This window comes from Prionailurus viverrinus, chromosome B3 (genome assembly GCF_022837055.1).
Source record: "Prionailurus viverrinus isolate Anna chromosome B3, UM_Priviv_1.0, whole genome shotgun sequence".
In the NCBI taxonomy this organism is placed as follows: domain Eukaryota; kingdom Metazoa; phylum Chordata; class Mammalia; order Carnivora; family Felidae; genus Prionailurus; species Prionailurus viverrinus.
Genome location: NC_062566.1, coordinates 33,359,917 through 33,378,088, shown reverse-complemented (window position 1 = coordinate 33,378,088; position 18,172 = coordinate 33,359,917). Strand labels below are relative to the sequence as shown.

The following is an 18,172-nucleotide window of genomic DNA, read 5'->3' as shown; positions in this document are numbered from 1 at the left end:
GAACAACAAATGTCCTTACTTTAAAATCCACCAATCAGGCACCTCATAATTTAAAACCTCCCCTGTGCTACTTGTCTCTGTCCATAAAAACGCTGTACCAACCCTGATCGCGGCCTCTTGCGTCACCGGCGATGAGTGCGCGGGGGACCAGGTTCGAACCTGCAATAAACGACCCTTGCCGCTTGGCTTTGACTTACGACTCTGGTGGACTTTTGTGGGAGGTTTCAGAACTTCAGGCATTACGTCTACTAACTTTAAAGGATCACTAATCATCATCTTAGACCATTTCATAGAAAAAGAAAAGAAGAAAAGCTTGCCAACTGATTTTATGAAGCTACTATAGCTATGCTACCAAAACTGGATGAGGACAGTGCAATAAAAAAATACATGGGTTGGGGCACCTGGGTGTCTCAGTCAGTTGAGTGTCCGACTTTGGCTCAGGTCATGATCTCACAGTTAGTGAGTTCAAGCCCTGCATCAGGCTCTGCACTGACAGCTCAGAGCCTGGAGCCTGTTTTGGATTCTATGTCCTTCTCTCACTGCCCCTCCCCCTACTTGTGCTCTGTCTCTCTCTTTCTCTGTCTCTCTCAAAAATAAACATTAAAAAAAAAAATTAAAAAGAATACATAGGTCGATCTCGGGAACACAGAGGCAAACATTCCAAATAAAAGTTAGCAGTATGCTTTTTTACCTTCATCATGATAAGGAAGGATGTGAGGAAGACTCAACATTAGAAAAACCAAACAACACAATTCACCACATTAACAGATTAGAAAAGAAAAATCCTATGATCATCTCCATATATGGGAAAATTAAAAAAACATGTAATGCAATTCAAATTTAATAAATAGGTGAAAATCTTGGAGCAGAGTAGAAGTAGAAGAGGATTTTCTGACCCTGATTATTGCCTTGTTCAACCAAAACCCCAGGGCCAACAATATTCTCAGCAGTCCAGCTTTAGGAGGATTCTATCTTTCCATTAAAAGCAGAGACAGTTCAAGAATGACCACTACTGCCACCATCATTGAACATTGTCCTTGAGGCCCTACCACAGGCCATAAGACAAAGAAAGGGAGGAGTACTAGCCAGGAATGTATGGGACTGCAATATCAGAAATCCTCACTTAACAGTGGCTTAAACAATGAGGAGTTCCTCGGTCTCACACATAAGAAATCAGGAAGCAGGCAGCATAGGGCTGGTGGTACTCATCAAAAGAATTGCAACAGCTCTCTTTCTGCTTTACCTTCCTTAGCATGTTTGATTTCATCCTCATGCTTGCCACCTCATGGCTCTTCCACGGCTCTTGCAGATCTGGGCCTTGATGTACACATTCAAGGCAGGAAGAGGGGAAAACAATCAGTCTCTTCCCAGAAGCCCTGAATAGATTTTCCCCTTACATCTCACTGGTCACGTGGCTACTGTTAGCTATAAGAAAGGCTGGGAAAGTGAGGGTCCAGAGATAGGGTTAGGTTTAGGCTTAGGGCTAGGATTTGGGACATATTTACACTAAATTCTTCATATAGTAAGTTATGCTTAGTCCAATCCATCCATGAAAATTCTGTTCTTTGTTATTAAATATAATATTAAATGATAATATAAATTTTAAATATATTATTCATTATTATTCATTATTAATATATTAATATATTAATAATATAAATATTAAATATATTTACTATTTGGGGCATATTTATACTAAAACATTATTTGTTGTTTACCTAAAATTAAAATTTAACTGTATGTCCTCTAAAATTTTTTTTTGCTAAAGCTGGCAACCCTAGGAGCTGGACAGATTGAAAAAAAAATGAAGTTCTAAAATTAGCAAGAAAGAAAGGGGGATGGCTATTGGGCAGGTACATATCAGTAACTACCATAAAAGCATACAGGTTTGTCCAGAAAGACAAGATTTTTCCCCCCTGACATTAACTCCAGCAAAGTTTATCATACAGATAAACATTTTCCAGAATGGAAATCAGGTAACAAAATATAGGCAGTACCTTATGATACAATTCCATTGAAAATGCAGACACGTTCTTCAAATACATGTGTCCCATAAAATCTAAGGCCACATAGAGTTATAATTTAGTGACAGAATTTCTGCAAGTAACTAAGAAAAATGTTTAAAAACTTTTTAGATATACCATTAACTGTGGATTATCCATATGAAATTACAAATCTTTTATATCTTTATTCTACCAAATTTCATTAAAATTTTACTAAAATGCTCTTAAAATTATGCCCACTTAAAAACTTGTCAAGCTGCTGTTTTGTCTGAACATGGGAATTTAACCAAAGATCCCACTTGTCTGCAGGAGCCTGATAGTTTAACAAAAAGTATACTGAGCCTGCAGACAATAGGAATAGTAGCCTTTACGGGTGAATCTGTGGATTTAAAGCAGCCTAAGTACAGGGTTGTGCACTGGTCTTCAGAAGTGGGAGGGCAGGAGAGTACAGAGGTCAAGGCAAAATTTACAGGCTTAGAATGGAGTCTTCACTCCCCAAGCTTAGGGAGGGTGCTGGTCAGTTTTACAGTCAGGGAGTCTTGCTGGCAGCCAGGAAGTCTGAAAAGCAGGTCAAACCAAGTTGCCTTTGGTGGAGGTGAATTTTAGTGACAAGACTCTGGAATTCGTGCTACTTTTTAAGAGATGGCTGAAGAAATTGCTTGCAGCCAACTTGAGACAACGTGAGAGAGTTGGGAGCCCATGGTGGGATTCCAAATTGTATACTGAGGTGCTGTTTTTGATCAGTATCTGTCCTTTCTATATGGTTATTACAAAATAGACAGAGAAGGGGTGCGCTAAGACAGTTGGGAAAAAAACCTCACTCTTTTGACTCAATTAACTGTTTAATTATTTTTGTTTTCTTTCTTGGGAGACAGTAGGGTAAGGATTTTTCTCCCCTGAGAATTTCTCCCCTGACTTGAATCCCCTCAAGTCAGACGTGAGCTATTTGTAAAGGGCAGTTGGATTTGCTGCCAGGCAACAGGAGAGATGTGGTTTCTCTCCCGAGCACTGTCTGTCTAGCAGGTAGACCTACCCACCTATGGACGGGATGTGTGCTCTAAAAGTTGTTGCTTATAGATTTCATTAATATTGTTATCATAAATATTATTTCAAAAGTAATATTTACTGTGTTCTTTCACTTGTATTATTTCCCCCAAGCCATTTAAATTCTTCAGAATTGTCTTTTTTACTGACTACACAGAATAGTCCAGCATAGGTAGTTATATTGTTACCAAAATGAACTTGGGAATATGGCTATTTAAAAAGATCTTATAGTGAAACATTTTTATATAACAAATATTACTCTCTAATTTGTCTGCTATTTTAAAATTTGCCTTTTCATCTGGGCAGTTTGCATAAAACGAGCTGATCTTATATTCTGATGGAACAGTTGCCCTCCCATGCTTTTTGCTTTCCTTTTGAAGTCCGTGATCACAAATGTTTGATTGAATTGATACAGGCAGGGCTGAGAGTGAACAGTCAAAGGGTGTCAGAGCCATTTGACTTTCAAGTGGCAAACCCAATAACATCCACCCAATGACTCAGTCTTTTTCTGGAAGAGGTAACATTGCATTGCCTCTCTCCACAGCCCCTTTCGGTACACCTCAGAAACCACAGCTGATTCCAGTGGAAGTGAAGAAGGTCTCTGCCAAGAAACAAACATCAAAGGTATTCATCCTTCTAACAAAAGAAAACTGTTGTTATTTACAATGCTCTCAGTGAGGTTTTTGGTAGTGCACACATCTGATAGAATTGTACCACTGACATAGAAATAAATACTTCAGCTGTTGAGATGCATTTGATTTTTAGAGGGGGATTGCTGTATAAGTAAACTCTAGCATTACATTATCAGTGGGGTCTTAAAAAATTCAAGCATGTCACATTATTGTCACATTAACTAAATGACTGGGCCAACCTGTATCGCTAGCTGGTCCAGGAGTCTGGAATACAATAGCTATTGCTTTGTATCCAAATTCACATTGCATAGGGTATGTTATTATGAGGTTTTACCCGACTTCATTTGTCTTTAAGCAAGGATAAAAAGCAAGCTCTCCAGTTTTGTCCAGATATCCTAATGAGGAAAGAGAAGAAATTCTGTATTCTCTGACATTAGGAGCTCACAGTACAACATAATTAATCCTCATGGAGGTTCTCTGGGTTTAAAGGTGCTGGACTTTTGAAGCTTGCTTTCTTATGTTTATGAGCCACAGAGTTGTGATAATTGAAACTTTTCACCAGAAAAAGGAGACAGCTGGCAGTGTCTTTTTCTGGGCTTACCCTATGTGGTCATATTTACAGCTGCTCCCATTAGAAAAAAAAAAAAGAAGGAAGAAAGAGAGAAGGAAGAGTGGCACAGAAGAAATGAATCCTACTGTGTCTATATAGACTGTTACCTGCTCTTCCCAGACCTTCATCTTAACGCCCAAATCTTCCTCAAGATGTTTTCCCTGGATTTGCAGCACTGGTGGGCTGTGCCCCCTTAAGAGATTTCCAAGCTGTTTATGTACCAGCATGTCATGTGACACCCCAGTTGCCATGGCAAATATTTGTGTTTCATGAAAAATGTGGGTAAAAAAAAAAAAATCAATGTAAATGGCCAAATCCCTAGACAGACAGGCCTTCGGGCTAATGTTTGGCCTGCACCATGATTGTTTCAAATTCAGCTGTTTAACAGGCTGTGCACAGGCCACGGGCTAATGTGCATAATGGGAACAGGCGGGGGCACCTGTTTTGATTCTCACCATATTTGAGTTCTCAAGTCCCACAGTGTTATAGACAACAGATCTACAGGTAATACAAACATGACCAGGTCTCGTGCGGTAATCGATCTATCTCCAAAAAAAAAAAATTTTTTTTTTTAATAATGACGTTTTCCCAGTGCTAATTAGCCATGCCTTTTAATTTCCTCTCTGTTGACTTCACAAAGCTTTCTCCCTAGTGCTGGAGCAGTAACACTTAAAGACTCTTTCCTGTGGTCCCGAATTGGTACATTTCTGAGTTGAGTCTTCAATGGTAAATGTAATTATTCATATACTCTGTGAAAAGCGTCCTGGCATGGAAAAGGCTAACAGAAACACTGATAGAGCCAGAATGGACCTTGAATCAGCATCCCCACCGGGCAGTGCGGTGCCCCACGGAGAAGCCTTTTCTTGTAAATACTTCTTTAAGTGTTCCCCAGAAGCGGGACTTGGCATCTGACTCTAGCTGTTTTTGTAAATATTTACTTTGTCAAACTCTTTCTTCAAGTCAAACAGGGCTCTTGGCAAGCAGAGCAGCATTGTCTGGGGTGGGAAAGGTCTTTCTAATTATTAGCTCCTTCCTGCATGGAGAGAGGGAACAGGCTGGCCCAGCGGGGGGGAACTGGGGGGGAGGGGGTGGGGGGGAGGCTCTGCGCTTCTATTTGTTTTGTAAAATTGCCCATGAGAGTCATTTTGATTTAAACTGTGTCTCATTCTTCATTGTAGGGGAAAGGCAAAAGGTCAAGAGGACATCATGATAGGAAGGTCTGTAATTTGTGTGACTAGTTGAAATTTGGGGTTTGTCACCTGATGTCCCTGCCTTTTGCTGCAGGGCAAAAGTATGGGAGGCAGGTTTGACAGCTGGAGACTGCAACAGAAGTTCTTTGGCTCTTCTTTTATAAAAGACATTAGATCATGTTTTCAGAAAAGGAAAAAAAAAAAGTTCATTTAATGAGAAAAATCACTCCCTTTCAGTTTGGACTGAATTACTTCTCAGGTTTCAATCCAGAAAAGTGATTTAGCATACTCAAAATCTGGCTGAATCACAATGGTCTTCAACTTCAATCTGAGATTCTCATCTTTTAAAAGTACACTAAAAAGAAATACAAAATGAAAAAAATTCACTTGCCCCCCCAGCATGCACTTGTGTGTGAATGGGTTAGTACGTGTGCATTCATACACACGTGCACATGCACACACAGACTGCCTATGAACATAATTGCTAAGGGTATGGGACTTAGAATTAAGCTGCCTAAAACTAATAAGGTAACAAAGAAGTTGGAGGAATGAAATTGTTCCCACAAAGACAAGTACGTGCCAGCAAGGAACATTCCACCAGAGCCTGTATGAGTAATAAAAGTTCTGAACTAGAAGCAGGAAAGAGCTGGATTCTCCTCCTAATATAGGAGTTTTGAGCAAGTCACTGAAATTTTCAGTGCCTCACCTCTTCCGCTGACAAGGGGGGATAATAGCTCCTTTCTCATAGGTTTCTTATGAAGGTTGGTACTGTTAATATGTGCAGAAATGCTTTAGAACTATAAAGCACTTGTTATCAGAATTCACTGGTCTATTTTTTTTTAAGTTTATTTATTTGTTTTGAGAAATTGAGCACGAGCGGAGAACGGGCAGAAAGAGAGGGAGAGAGAGAATCCCAAGCAGGCCCTGCCCTGTTGGCATAGAGCCAGATGTGGGGCTGGATTTCACAAACCATGAGATCATGACCTAAGCCAAAATCAAGAGTTGGACAATTAACTGACTGAGCCACCCAAGCACCCCCACTGGTCTATTTTTTTTTTTTAATTATTTTTTTTTTTCAACGTTTATTTATTTTTGGGACAGAGACAGAGCATGAACGGGGGAGGGGCAGAGAGAGAGGGAGACACAGAATCGGAAACAGGCTCCAGGCTCTGAGCCATCAGCCCAGAGCCTGACGCGGGGCTCGAACTCACAGACCTCGAGATCGTGACCTGGCTGAAGTCGGACGCTCAACCGACTGCGCCACCCAGGCGCCCCCCTACTGGTCTATTTTTAAGGACATCTTCTAGGCCTCCCTTCCTCTGGGGATCTTATCAAAAAAGAATTTCAGAGGGAGCTTAGCCGCCCCTTTTCAAGGAAAAAGAGCCCACCTTTTGGATCTCCTTGTACTTCCGCAGAGCTGTGACTAGTCAGAGCTGTATTTCCAGCAGTGATTGCAGACAGTCCTTCCGAACCTAGACAAATTGCTCTAGGATAAACTAATCAATGCAATCAGAGCCTTCCTCCAGCTTCCCTTGACTTCTTGCTATGAGGAAATTGCGAGCTTGACTTTACACTTTAAAAATAGGATGTGCCTTAAGAACACGAAGGCATTCTGTATCTGGAATATGCATAACAGCTAAAGTTGATTGTGCACCGTCTACACCCACCCAATATGCTGTAGTGTCATTGTCCCCAGGCCCACCCAATTGGTTTTTACCAACTGTGTGGAGGATCCAGAGGACACAGTGAGGTTCCGGAGTCTATACCCTCCCACACACAAGGTTACGATCTTCCACATGGGCTAGTTTTCCAAATGTTACTACTACCATGACTATAACTACTACGGCTACTAACTACCACTACTGCAACCGCTACCACCACCACTACTAGTATGACTAGCAGCATACATGTGTCATGTGCCGCCTCTGTGGGGGGCACTGTTCCTATGCTTGACGTGGATTAGCTCACTTCATTTCACAACAACTCTATGCAGCACGTACTATTATTCTCATTTTACTGGAAGGACCCGAACACAGAGAAGTTAAGGTCATCCAACTAGTAAGTGACAGAGCCAGGATGCAGAACTGGACTCTGTGACTGCCAGAGCCTCAAAGCGTTACAAATTTTTAAAACTTTCAATCATTTTTTATGGAAATCTTTCTAAGCGATACTATATCTCCGCCTTCCTAATGTAATCTAACATTTTCTCTACCCGGTGTCTTGTATGCAGAGAACCCCTTTCTGGTGTATTTTTTTGTTTGTTTCCTTCACCCTCAGGATGGTGCCTGTCATGTCTGCTTTCATTGGCTGTGACCTTAAGAGCCTTTTCTGTCTTCTAGAACATTAACCAAATAACCAACACTCAAGAAGTAGAAGGGTAAATTTGAGTCAGTCAGGCTCTGCACAAGGATCCAAGGAAGAAGATAATAAACAGTGGAAGAGTTTGTAGTTATTTCAAGAAATCTGAGGTCTTTATTTTCAGGGATCTAGTTAAACGCTTAAAGTTGCTAAAATTGCCTCTCTCAGCAAAACATCAATTTATTATCTCAAGGCAGGCATGCTAACAGCTATGTTAAGATCCAATTAATTTCAACTAATATTTTGATAATAAAAAATCTACTTTGTGGGTAAAAGAAGCAAACAAATGTATTTATTGGACACAAGGGTCCAGATTAAATTCATGAGTGTGTTTGCTTCCGGAAATGGGGAAAGGAGAGGAATGAGCTAAAAAGGAATACAGAGAGGATTTCAACTGTACTTTATGTGTTGATTTTTTAAATTTCCACATGTATATAAATATATAAACAATTTAAGCATATCTGAATTTTATAATAATAATTATAAATATTTAAAATATACTCTTTTGGGTCGCCTGGGTGGCTCAGTCGGTTGAGCGTCCGACTTCGGCTCAGGTCACGATCTCGCGGTCTGCGGGTTCGAGCCCCGCTTCGGGCTCTGGGCTGATGGCTCAGAGCCTGGAGCCTGCTTCCGATTCTGTGTTTCCCTCTCTCTCTCTGCCCCTCCCCCGTTCATGCTGTGTCTCTCTCCGTCTCAAAAATAAATAAACGTTAAAAAATTTAAAAAAATAAATAAATAAAATAAAATATACTCTTTTAAAATATACAATGTTTATATATATTCTTGTCTTCTTTGTTTCATATATATATACATACATATATATATCATATATAGTATATGTATTCTGTATTATCTAATGTTATCTAAATCATCCTCATGGAGATTCCCCCAGTTTAAACTACTGGACTTTTGTAGCTTGCTTTCTTGTTTATGAGCCATGGATAGATAGATAACAGTATATGTTATACACAAAGCAAAGAAGACAAAAGATTAACAACTGCCCATGGTAGTTTTTTATTTTATTCTCTGTACTTTTCTGTATTTTCAAAACTTTTTCCAAATTAAAGAAGAAAAAAGAAAAGAAAATCCTATTTCATAAGTCACACCTCTGCTGTAAAATCACCTTTGATATAGAAAGAATAGGTTTGGGGGATAACCTTTTAATGTCAATTTTGGGGTCCTGTTGTTATATTATTACTCTCTTTAGTATCTCTCCAACATATGCCCTTGATCCTTATGTTAAAAAATTGTGATTATTTTACAGGTGAGTCAGCTGAACTATTTTAATCAGGCAACATGTGTTACAGTGACACCACCCCACCTAGTCTCACTTCCCCCATCTGTATAAGGAAGGGATTAGACCAGATCCTTTTCTACAGAACTTCCATATCCCCATAACACTCAGTCCAAGACCCCCAGGAAAAGGAGAGAGGCCGAAGTGCCCAATAGGTGGGGCCCCAGGCCTCACACACCACAGCAGCTGTGTTAAGTGTGTACCTGTTTAGCATCAGATTATATGGTTTCTGAACAAAGTGTTTCAAGTTTAAAAATACATACTCTGAAAACCAGGGGGGTGCGTATCTAGGGGCAGCTTTAGGTTTAATGTGCCCTATCTACTAAAAGAAATAAGCCTACTTCTTTTTTTATTTTTATTGAAGTGTAATTAACATACAGTATTAAGTTAGTTTCAGGCATACAATATAGTGATTCAACCATTGTATCCATTACCCAGTGCTCATCACATGGGTACTTTTAATCCCCTTCATCTATTTCACCCATCCCCCCACAAACCTCCCCTCTAATAACCATCAGTTCTCTATATTTAAGAGTCTGGTGGGGTTTTTTTTGTCTCTTTTCTTCGTTGGTTCATTTATTTCTTAAATTGCATATATGAGTGAAATTATATGGTATTTGTCTTTCTCTGTTTGACATTACACCCTCTAGATCTGTACACATCATTGCAAATGGCAAGACTCTTTCTTATGGTTAAGTAATATTCCATTGTGTGTGAATATGAATATTCCATTGTGTGTATGAATATTCCATTCATTTCTTTGGGTGAATACACAGTATCATATGGTAATTCTATTTTTAATATTTTTGAGGAAATTCCATACCGTTTTCCACAGTGGCTCTACCAATTTGCATTCCCACCAACAGTGCAAGAGGGTTCCTTTTTCTCCACATCCTTGCCAACACTGTTATTTCTTATGTTTTTTTTTTTTAAATTTTAGTCATTCTGACAGGTGTGAGGTGATATCTTATTGTGGTTTTGATTTGCATTTCCCTGATAATTAGTGATGCTGAGCATCTTTTCGTATGTCTGCTGGCTATCTGGATGTCTTCTAGAAGAAAACATAGGTAGTAATTTATTTGACACTGGCTGTGGAAACATTTTTCTAGATATAGGTCTCCTCTGGCAAGGGGAACAAAAACAAAATTAAACTATTGTGACTACAACAAAATAAAAAGCTTCTGCACGGCAAAGGAAACCATCAACAAACAAAAAAGGCAACCTATTGAATGGGATAAAATATTTGCAAATGATATATCCAATAAGGGGTTAATATGCAAAATATATAAAGAACTTATACAACTCAACACCCCAAAAAACACAAATAATCCAATTAAAAACTGGCAGAGGACATGAATAGACATTTTTCCAAATATGCCTACTTCTTTTTTTATTTAAATTTTTTTATGTTTTTTAATTTAGTTTTTGAGAGAGAGAGAGAGAGAGACAGAGCATGAGCAGGGGAGGGGCAGGAGAGAGAGACACACACACACACAGAATCTGAAGCAGGACCCAGGCTCTGAGCTGTCAGCACAGAAGCCGACACAGAGCCTGAACTTACCGACTGTGAGATCATGTCCTGAGCGGAAGTTGGATGCTTAACTGACTGAGCCACCCAGGCTCCCCCAAATAAGCCTACTTCTTGAAGAGTGCAGCGTGCCTCCCTGGTGGGTTTTGTGCCCAGCACAAACCTGTCTCCTTTCTTGTCTTGCCCTAAAGGGTTAAAGAGAGGGCAGGTCATACTTTGGCAAGAATTAGAGAGCCCTGTAGTCTGGAGATACAGGATGAGATTCAGAAGGAAGTCTAGAACTGTTCTTTCCTCTTTTAGATTCACTTTCCCTCCTGAAACCTCATTTAATTTACATTCTTGAAGGAAGGAAAGGAAGAAGATTACAAAAACAGAAACAAAAACTGTGGCATCTTTCAAAACAATTTCCATTTTGTCTGATTCATTAGAAACTGCCACCCTCACTTAATGCATTTTTGGCATGAAACTTTCCAAGTGAATTAAAATTATACAGCTTTATGTGCAAAACAATTTTTTTCTTGCAAGAAGTAAATGACAAATTGTCTTTACCTCTCTTCATGACATCACCTAAATGTACATTGCTATTGCATGTGACTAGCAATTTTACTTATATAAACCAGAAAAAAATGTTAGGTTATCAGTAAGCCACAAAATAAACTTAATTTTTTTTACTTTATCTTTTTCATTCATGAGAGTGTGATCTGATCATTCACAGAAAATTTGGGAAGTTCAGAAAGGAGGGAAAAAAATGCCAAAGTATCCACAAAAAAAATTTCCTGTAATACCATAACCCTTTGGCATTATTTAAATTTTTGGCTTGGCCCACTATTGGTATCATACAGTATATTCAACTGTGATCTATCTCTTTTCTCCCAACAATTTATCATAAGCTTTTATACATATGACTTAAAAGTCTTTATAAAATATATTTTTTTTTTAAATTTTTTTTTCAACGTTTTTATTTTATTTTTGGGACAGAGAGAGACAGAGCATGAACGGGGGAGGGGCAGAGAGAGAGGGAGACACAGAATCGGAAACAGGCTCCAGGCTCCGAGCCATCAGCCCAGAGCCTGACGCGGGGCTCGAACTCCCGGACCGCGAGATCGTGACCTGGCTGAAGTCGGACGCTTAACCGACTGCGCCACCCAGGCGCCCCTAAAATATTTTTAATGGCTACATAATATTCTGTCTTAAAGATATACCATAATTTTCTTAGCTATTATCCTATTGTTAGATATTAAATTATAAATGTCATTATTTATATTATTATTATAACGATTATAATTATATTATAATCATTATAATTATTTTATATTTTATTTATATATTATTTTATAAAATATATATTATTTTATATATGTATTTTATATTATAATAATCATTAATATAATAATTAATTATATTATAATAAGTATTTTAATTATAATAATTATTTTAGTTATTAATAAGCAATTAACTAATTTCCTGTTATAAATCAAACTGCCATGAACATTTTTCATATTTCTACATAAATCTTTGTACTATTTAAGCTACTTTTTTTTAGAGAAAGAGCAAGTGAGAGCACGTGAGTGGGAAGGGTAGAGGGAGAGGGAGAGACAGAATCTTAAGCAGGCTCCACGCATAGCATAGAACCCAACATGGGGCTCAATCTCATGGCCCTGACATCATGACCTGAGCCAAAATCAAGAGTTGAACACTTAACCAGCTAAGCCACCCAGGCAACCCATAAGCTGCTTGACCATTTCTTGGTCAAGGGTATGGACATTTTCAGATCCAAGTGGTCTGCTGGTGTTTGAAAACTCAAGCTGTAAGTTTGCACATAACTTGTATGATCACAGAACAGTTTTGTGCTGTAAATCCAGCCCAAGTGGCTATGAATTTAAATTGTACTATTCACTCCTTCCTTCCTTCCTTCCTTCCTTCCTTCCTTCCTTCCTTCCACTAATCTTTGTTCACCTTTTACCATGTGCCAGGAAGTGTACTAGCCACTGGGGATACAGCAGTGAACAAAACAAACCAAGTCTTTGCCCTCTTGGGACTTATATTCTGGTGAGGAAGGCAGATATTTAATGTAATGTCAGGCAGTGATGAGTGCTATGAATGAAAATAAAGTGGAATACGTATGTAGGTTTAGCAAATGTGAAAAGGTGGGGTGTTATAAGAATTTTGCAAGTATCTTTTAGCCATCTGGGATCACCAGACTTGCTATGTACACATTTTTCTCAAGAAAACTATAATGTCAAGCTTTACTTTGGTGATAACACAGGTCCTTTGGGAGGCTCACTCTTATTCCTTTACCCATAGAGAAGATGATGATGGTTCTTTTCTCAGGAATATAGGAACCCAGGCTTCTTTCCATTCCCCTTCTGCCAGGTTCCCTGTACATATCCCTGGCAGGTTCCAACCATCAGTCATAATTGTCCTCAGTGGTCCTTATCTATGTCACATGCTCTCAGAAAATATTAGAAAGGTAGCAGAAAAAATGAAATCAATGCAGCAGTAAAATGAGATGGGTCTCTAGAAAAGGAAAGTTCACATTTGACATATACACCGTCTATTTTAAAAAAGTCTTCCTGATTTTGTTCTGTTTGATCTTCAACCAGAATTTGATTCATTGAGTGTTGTTGTTCCACGGGAACCTTTTTTTCTCCTCAGAAAGTGTTTTAGAATTCAGGAAGACTCATTTGAATAAATATATCTTTCAAAGCGATTGCAGAAATTAGCCCTAGAAAATTGCCACTCATCCGAGCGGCCTTTACACACAATTCTCTCCCTTTGTATGTCTCTGCCCAGTGAATTCTCTGTTTTTGCCTTTTATCCTCTTTATAAAGCTTAGGGACTCTGACTCTCATTTTTAATTGACAGTTATAGCTTAAATGCAGTTTCTAGGTCTTACGAACTGAGAACTGTTTTGGGGGATTTGCAGACCCTGAAATACTGGAATATCACTCTTTGGGGTTCTCTCCCCATGATCACCTGTATGTATAGTTGGTGTAAACAGCTCTTCCTCTACTGGTTTGTAAATTTCTAGAAAGAGCTTCCTATTTAAAAAATACAGGGGAAAAAATCCCTAGGTCTTTCTTATAGTACATGAAATGACTCAATTGAAGATATATCTTCAATTTGCTGGCTCTGCTAACTCCAGGAGTTTATTAAACAACACATACCAATTAATAGGTCAGAGAGACCTAGGGTGTCAAAATCACTTTAAGTCAGAGACACTTAGGGTATCAAAATCAGAAGCACCTTGAATGATCCCCTAATGGAAACAGCCCACAGGAGAGGTGACTTCCCAAGGCCGTGTAGTAACGTGGTAACAGCCTAGATCCTATGTCTTCTCACTTCAAATCCCTCACTTTTTTTCCATGCCATGGTTCATTAGCATGTTCATAGGGGTTAGTTGAACAGGCCACTTTCCAAATAAGAAAGAAATAGCAGGTCCAGACCAGGTCAGCTCTGATGAAGGAGGTAGTAAAAGGAAGGTTGAACAAGGAGAGCACAGCTTGGTAAGGGGTCCTACAGGACGTTCTGGACAGTTAGGGCTTTGGGCACGGATGGTATGGGGGAAGGGAAAGGTGACTAGTTATGTGATCTTGGGCAAATCACCTAACCTCTCTGAGCCTGTTTCCTCATCCACACTAATAACCTAAACATGACTGGAGGTAAGACACTGTGAAAGGCTCTTTACACATATTATGATCTTCACAGCAACTCTGCAGGGATCTCTCATTTTTAGAGATGAGAAACATTTAAATTCAGAGAGGATGTTGTCTTAGCTTGGACCACTGTAACAAAATGACATAAGCTGGGGGGCTTACACAACAAACATTTATTTCTCTAAGTTCTGGAGGCTGGAAGTGCAAGATTAGGGTGCCAGTGTGGTTAGGTTGTGTTGAGGGCCCTCTTCCTGCTCTGCAAACAGCCACCTTCTTCCTATATTTTCACATGGCAGAGAAATCATCTCTCTTGTCTCTCTTCTTATAAGGGCGTTAATCTCATCATGAAGCCTCCACCTTCATGACCTAATTATTTCTTAGAGGCCCCGCCTCCAAACACCATCACACCAAGAACTGGGCTTCAACATACAAATGTTATGGAGACACAAACATTCAATCCATAGCAGATGGTAACTTGCCCAGGAATGTGTAGCAGACAGCGGCAGAGCTTGGACTCGAACGTAGGTGAGTCAGACTGTAGGGCCAAGGCTCGTTTCTCCGAGCCCATAATAGCTTATTGAGTAAAACAAACAAACAAACAAAAAAGGCAAGGCCTTCATGCTCTAAAATTCAGGACTGTAATTATGCTGAATCCCTAAATCTTGATTAGGTCAGCTACTCTCTGAATATTATTTATATCTTTCAAATAGTGCTGACAATCTGAGGTACTGATATCTGTTTTCTACAAAGCTTAACACATTTCAGACTGTTAACAATTATTAAAGAACAGGCCAGACCAATAGCCTCCCTGGTTTTCAGGAAAGAATGAAAGTTCCATCTCTGAGAGTCACTTCACTCATACTCTGAATGTAAGCACTCACATAGAGCCTTAATGGCAGGAAGAATTTATTCTTTTTCACACAACAGCGCTGCCAAAGCTAATTTATCATGGATATGTTTGCGTTTTGGAGAAACTGAACATCAGTTTATGGATTCAAAAGCAATTTTAGTCTGTCCTTCTAGGCAAATCCTTCCCTAAAGATGATATCCATGTTGGATTATCCCATATACTTGACCATTTACCACCAGGAGATCTTGGTTATATCTAATTTAGGGATCCTCAGATATGGTTTAATCCTGCATCCACATGCTATCCACATGTGTGAAAAGAACATTTTTCATAAAGACATTCATCTTAGAAGTACATGCCTTTTTTCCCTAGAGTTTTTCATTGTGGCAGTTATTTCTAAAATTTAGGAGGTAATACTGGGCCTATCTTTTTTGCTTCCCACTTATAGCTTACCTGCATATGTAATCATCGTCTTGCCTTCCTGGGTTTTGTTTGTTTGTTTGTTCGTTTGTTTTAAATTCAGAGTTCTTCCTAAATTACTGCTCCAGAAACTCTCAAAATTACCTAATTAGTAGTAACACTTTGCAGATGATGAAGAGCATTTCCCAGCTAGTCGATTCAGTTAGTTAGAGCAGGATGCTAAACAATGCCACAGGTTTGGGCCCTGGTGGAGGTGTGGCCAGGAGCTCAGGAAGGACCAGGAGAGCATGCGGATGGCATGATAGAGAGCCATCTCCACTAGAAGGAAAACAATATTGCTATTCAGCAACATCATGTTGGGAGTAAAGCATATCTTAAAAACAAAAAAACAAAAAAAAAAAAGGGAGAAAGGGAGAAAGGGAGGGAGAAAGGGAAGGAGAGTGGGAGGAAGGAAAGAAAAGAAGGAAGGAATAGAAAGAAGGAAGGTAGGCAGAGAGAAAGAATGTCGGCGACAGATAATTGCAGACAAGTTCATGGAGATAAATAGTAAAGGAAAAATAGCAGAAGAAACCGGAATCTGAAGGCTGGCATGACCTTTAATCAGGGCTCTTATTCCTAGCAGGCTGTGAAGCAGCTTTGTCTTTACCTGCTCAATGGATCCCACAATGCTGATGCACTGCTTTAATTTGGGAAGCCTTCCTCTTGAGAGACATGTCTTTTCCAGCTCTAAGTGTGAAGTGCTCCCAAGTGTGGCATTCTCTGTGACAGATGTACTACAGTTATGCTTTAGCTGACTCCAAACCCATAGCTTCCCCGTGCCTGAGTGGTCTATTTGATGTCCAAGAGTGTGTTTCCTTGGAGAACAGGTCTTTACTGGAATATCATCCAAGAAGGTAGGGAAGTATAATCCCTTTGTTCTCAAACAGCCACTGTTCAATTCTGTAACCCCATTCCCAAACCAGGGCTATTCTTTCAAAAGGTCTGAAACTCATTTGCTGACGTACATACACGCCCCACACCTATACCATTTGAAGGCACTGCCTGAGAGAGACTGGAGTCCCCTTCTTTCAGAATCTTCTCCCAAGGTTGCTCCATTTTCATCGATGGTCCCAATTCCACATGAGTCTCTGTAAAGACAAGGAATTTCAAAAAGGGTTTAATATTTCCCAGGAAACCAGGTTCTTGAGCAATTGTCCCGTCCCTAGCTGCATTTCCTCTAGAAGCCTCAGGGTCTCGTTAACAGGATCAAAAGTGTGACTGGCAGGACCAGCCAGCTGCAGACACGCCCATCTGTGATGACTGTCTGTGTCTGTCACTGATGAAGCATGGCCATTCTTCTCTTGACTCTAACCTTCCCACCATTAGAACCCATTCTTCAAGGAAGGCAGAAACGTACCCACAGGCCATTTCTGTTGGAACCTGTGCCACTTGCCATGACTTCTCCTGCCAGCGCTGATGTCTGCTACACAAGGCATTACTTCTCCAACTCTCTCTTGCCCATCCAAGAATTCGTTTCTATCCACCAAACAGTTTACATTCTCTCTTGATGCCTTGAGAAGGTCAGAAAGGGCTAGGGTCTTGGCTAGAAGACTTTTTCCATCATTCCTATGCCTGTCACAACTCTTAAGTTAAAAGTGTGCAAAAAGTTCACTGCCATTTAAAGTCTGCCTCTAGGGGCGCCTGGGTGGCTCAGTAGGTTAAGCGTCCGACTCTTGCTTTTGGCTCAGGTCTCGGCTCAGGTCGTGATCTCGTGGTTTCGTGAGTTCGAGCCCCGTGTAGGGCTCTCAGCTGACATCGCAGAGCCTGCTTGGGATTCTGTCTTCCACTTTCTCTACCCCTCCCCCACTAGTGCTGTCTCTGTCTCTCTCAAAATAAATAAATAAACTTAAAAAAAAAATTAAAGTCTGCCTCTAAAGTTCAAGGAAATCCCTCCTCTTGGACTTAACACTTGCTTTTCAGCATTTTTACCTGAGGTGACAGTCTAATTATTCCACTGCCTGAGAAAAGAAAAAGAATTTGAAGTGTTTCTTTTCTTTATTTAAAAAAAAAATTGTGCTTGTTTGTTGTGCTATTACTATAAATGATCTCTTGGCTTCTTTTAGATAGCTTTCTGCCTTGACTTTGTTAATTGATACCAATTAACATTTGTTTAGTAGAGACAAAGCATGAACAATCTAACAGTTATACTCAACACAGTGCTGTGACATAATGGTTATTGATTAATTACTCGGGTCTTTTTTTTTTTTCTTTGAGTTCTCTAAAAACTCTTCAAAATGCAGAGAACAATATAATCCTACAATTTGGTAAAGATTGGTAAATGGTGACATATTGAAGACAATCTGTTCCTTAAATCCCTAAGCAAGAAGCAATCAGCACAGTAAGATGATACCTGGCTTACAGAGGAGAAGGCAGAGCCTGAAATATCTATGCCCATCCTTCCCCCTCCCAGACCATTAGGAACATTTAGACCATAGGGCAGAGTGTCTGTTTTTCTAATGCAACAGGTTTCAATGATGAAATATAGTGATTTCACACTGGACATAGACACAACCAAAATTTCCTTTTCTTTATTTTTTTGAGGGATACG

General features: G+C 39.6%; 1 protein-coding gene and 1 long non-coding RNA gene across 11 annotated transcripts in view; one reads left to right on the top strand and one right to left on the bottom strand.

Annotated features, from left to right (window-relative positions):
- The window catches only part of IQCH (IQ motif containing H), a 211,502-nt gene that overhangs the window by 91,267 nt on the left and 102,063 nt on the right, over positions 1-18,172 (top strand). For all 6 annotated transcript variants that reach the window (XM_047863380.1, XM_047863381.1, XM_047863379.1 and 3 more), the window contains 2 exons: positions 3,592-3,671; positions 5,468-5,506. In XM_047863380.1, coding sequence (XP_047719336.1) covers positions 3,592-3,671; positions 5,468-5,506 — 119 coding nt within the window. The remainder of the gene's footprint in view (positions 1-3,591; positions 3,672-5,467; positions 5,507-18,172) is intronic.
- The window catches only part of LOC125168336 (uncharacterized), a 129,824-nt gene continuing 122,349 nt past the window's right edge, over positions 10,698-18,172 (bottom strand). For 4 of the 5 annotated variants that reach the window (XR_007153092.1, XR_007153096.1, XR_007153093.1 and 1 more), the window contains 2 exons: positions 16,611-16,712; positions 10,698-10,844 (listed from right to left, as the gene is read on the bottom strand). This is a non-coding gene — a long non-coding RNA (uncharacterized LOC125168336). Of the gene's footprint in view, positions 10,845-16,604; positions 16,713-18,172 lie in introns of all 5 variants that reach the window. The other variant, XR_007153094.1, reaches the window with a different exon arrangement.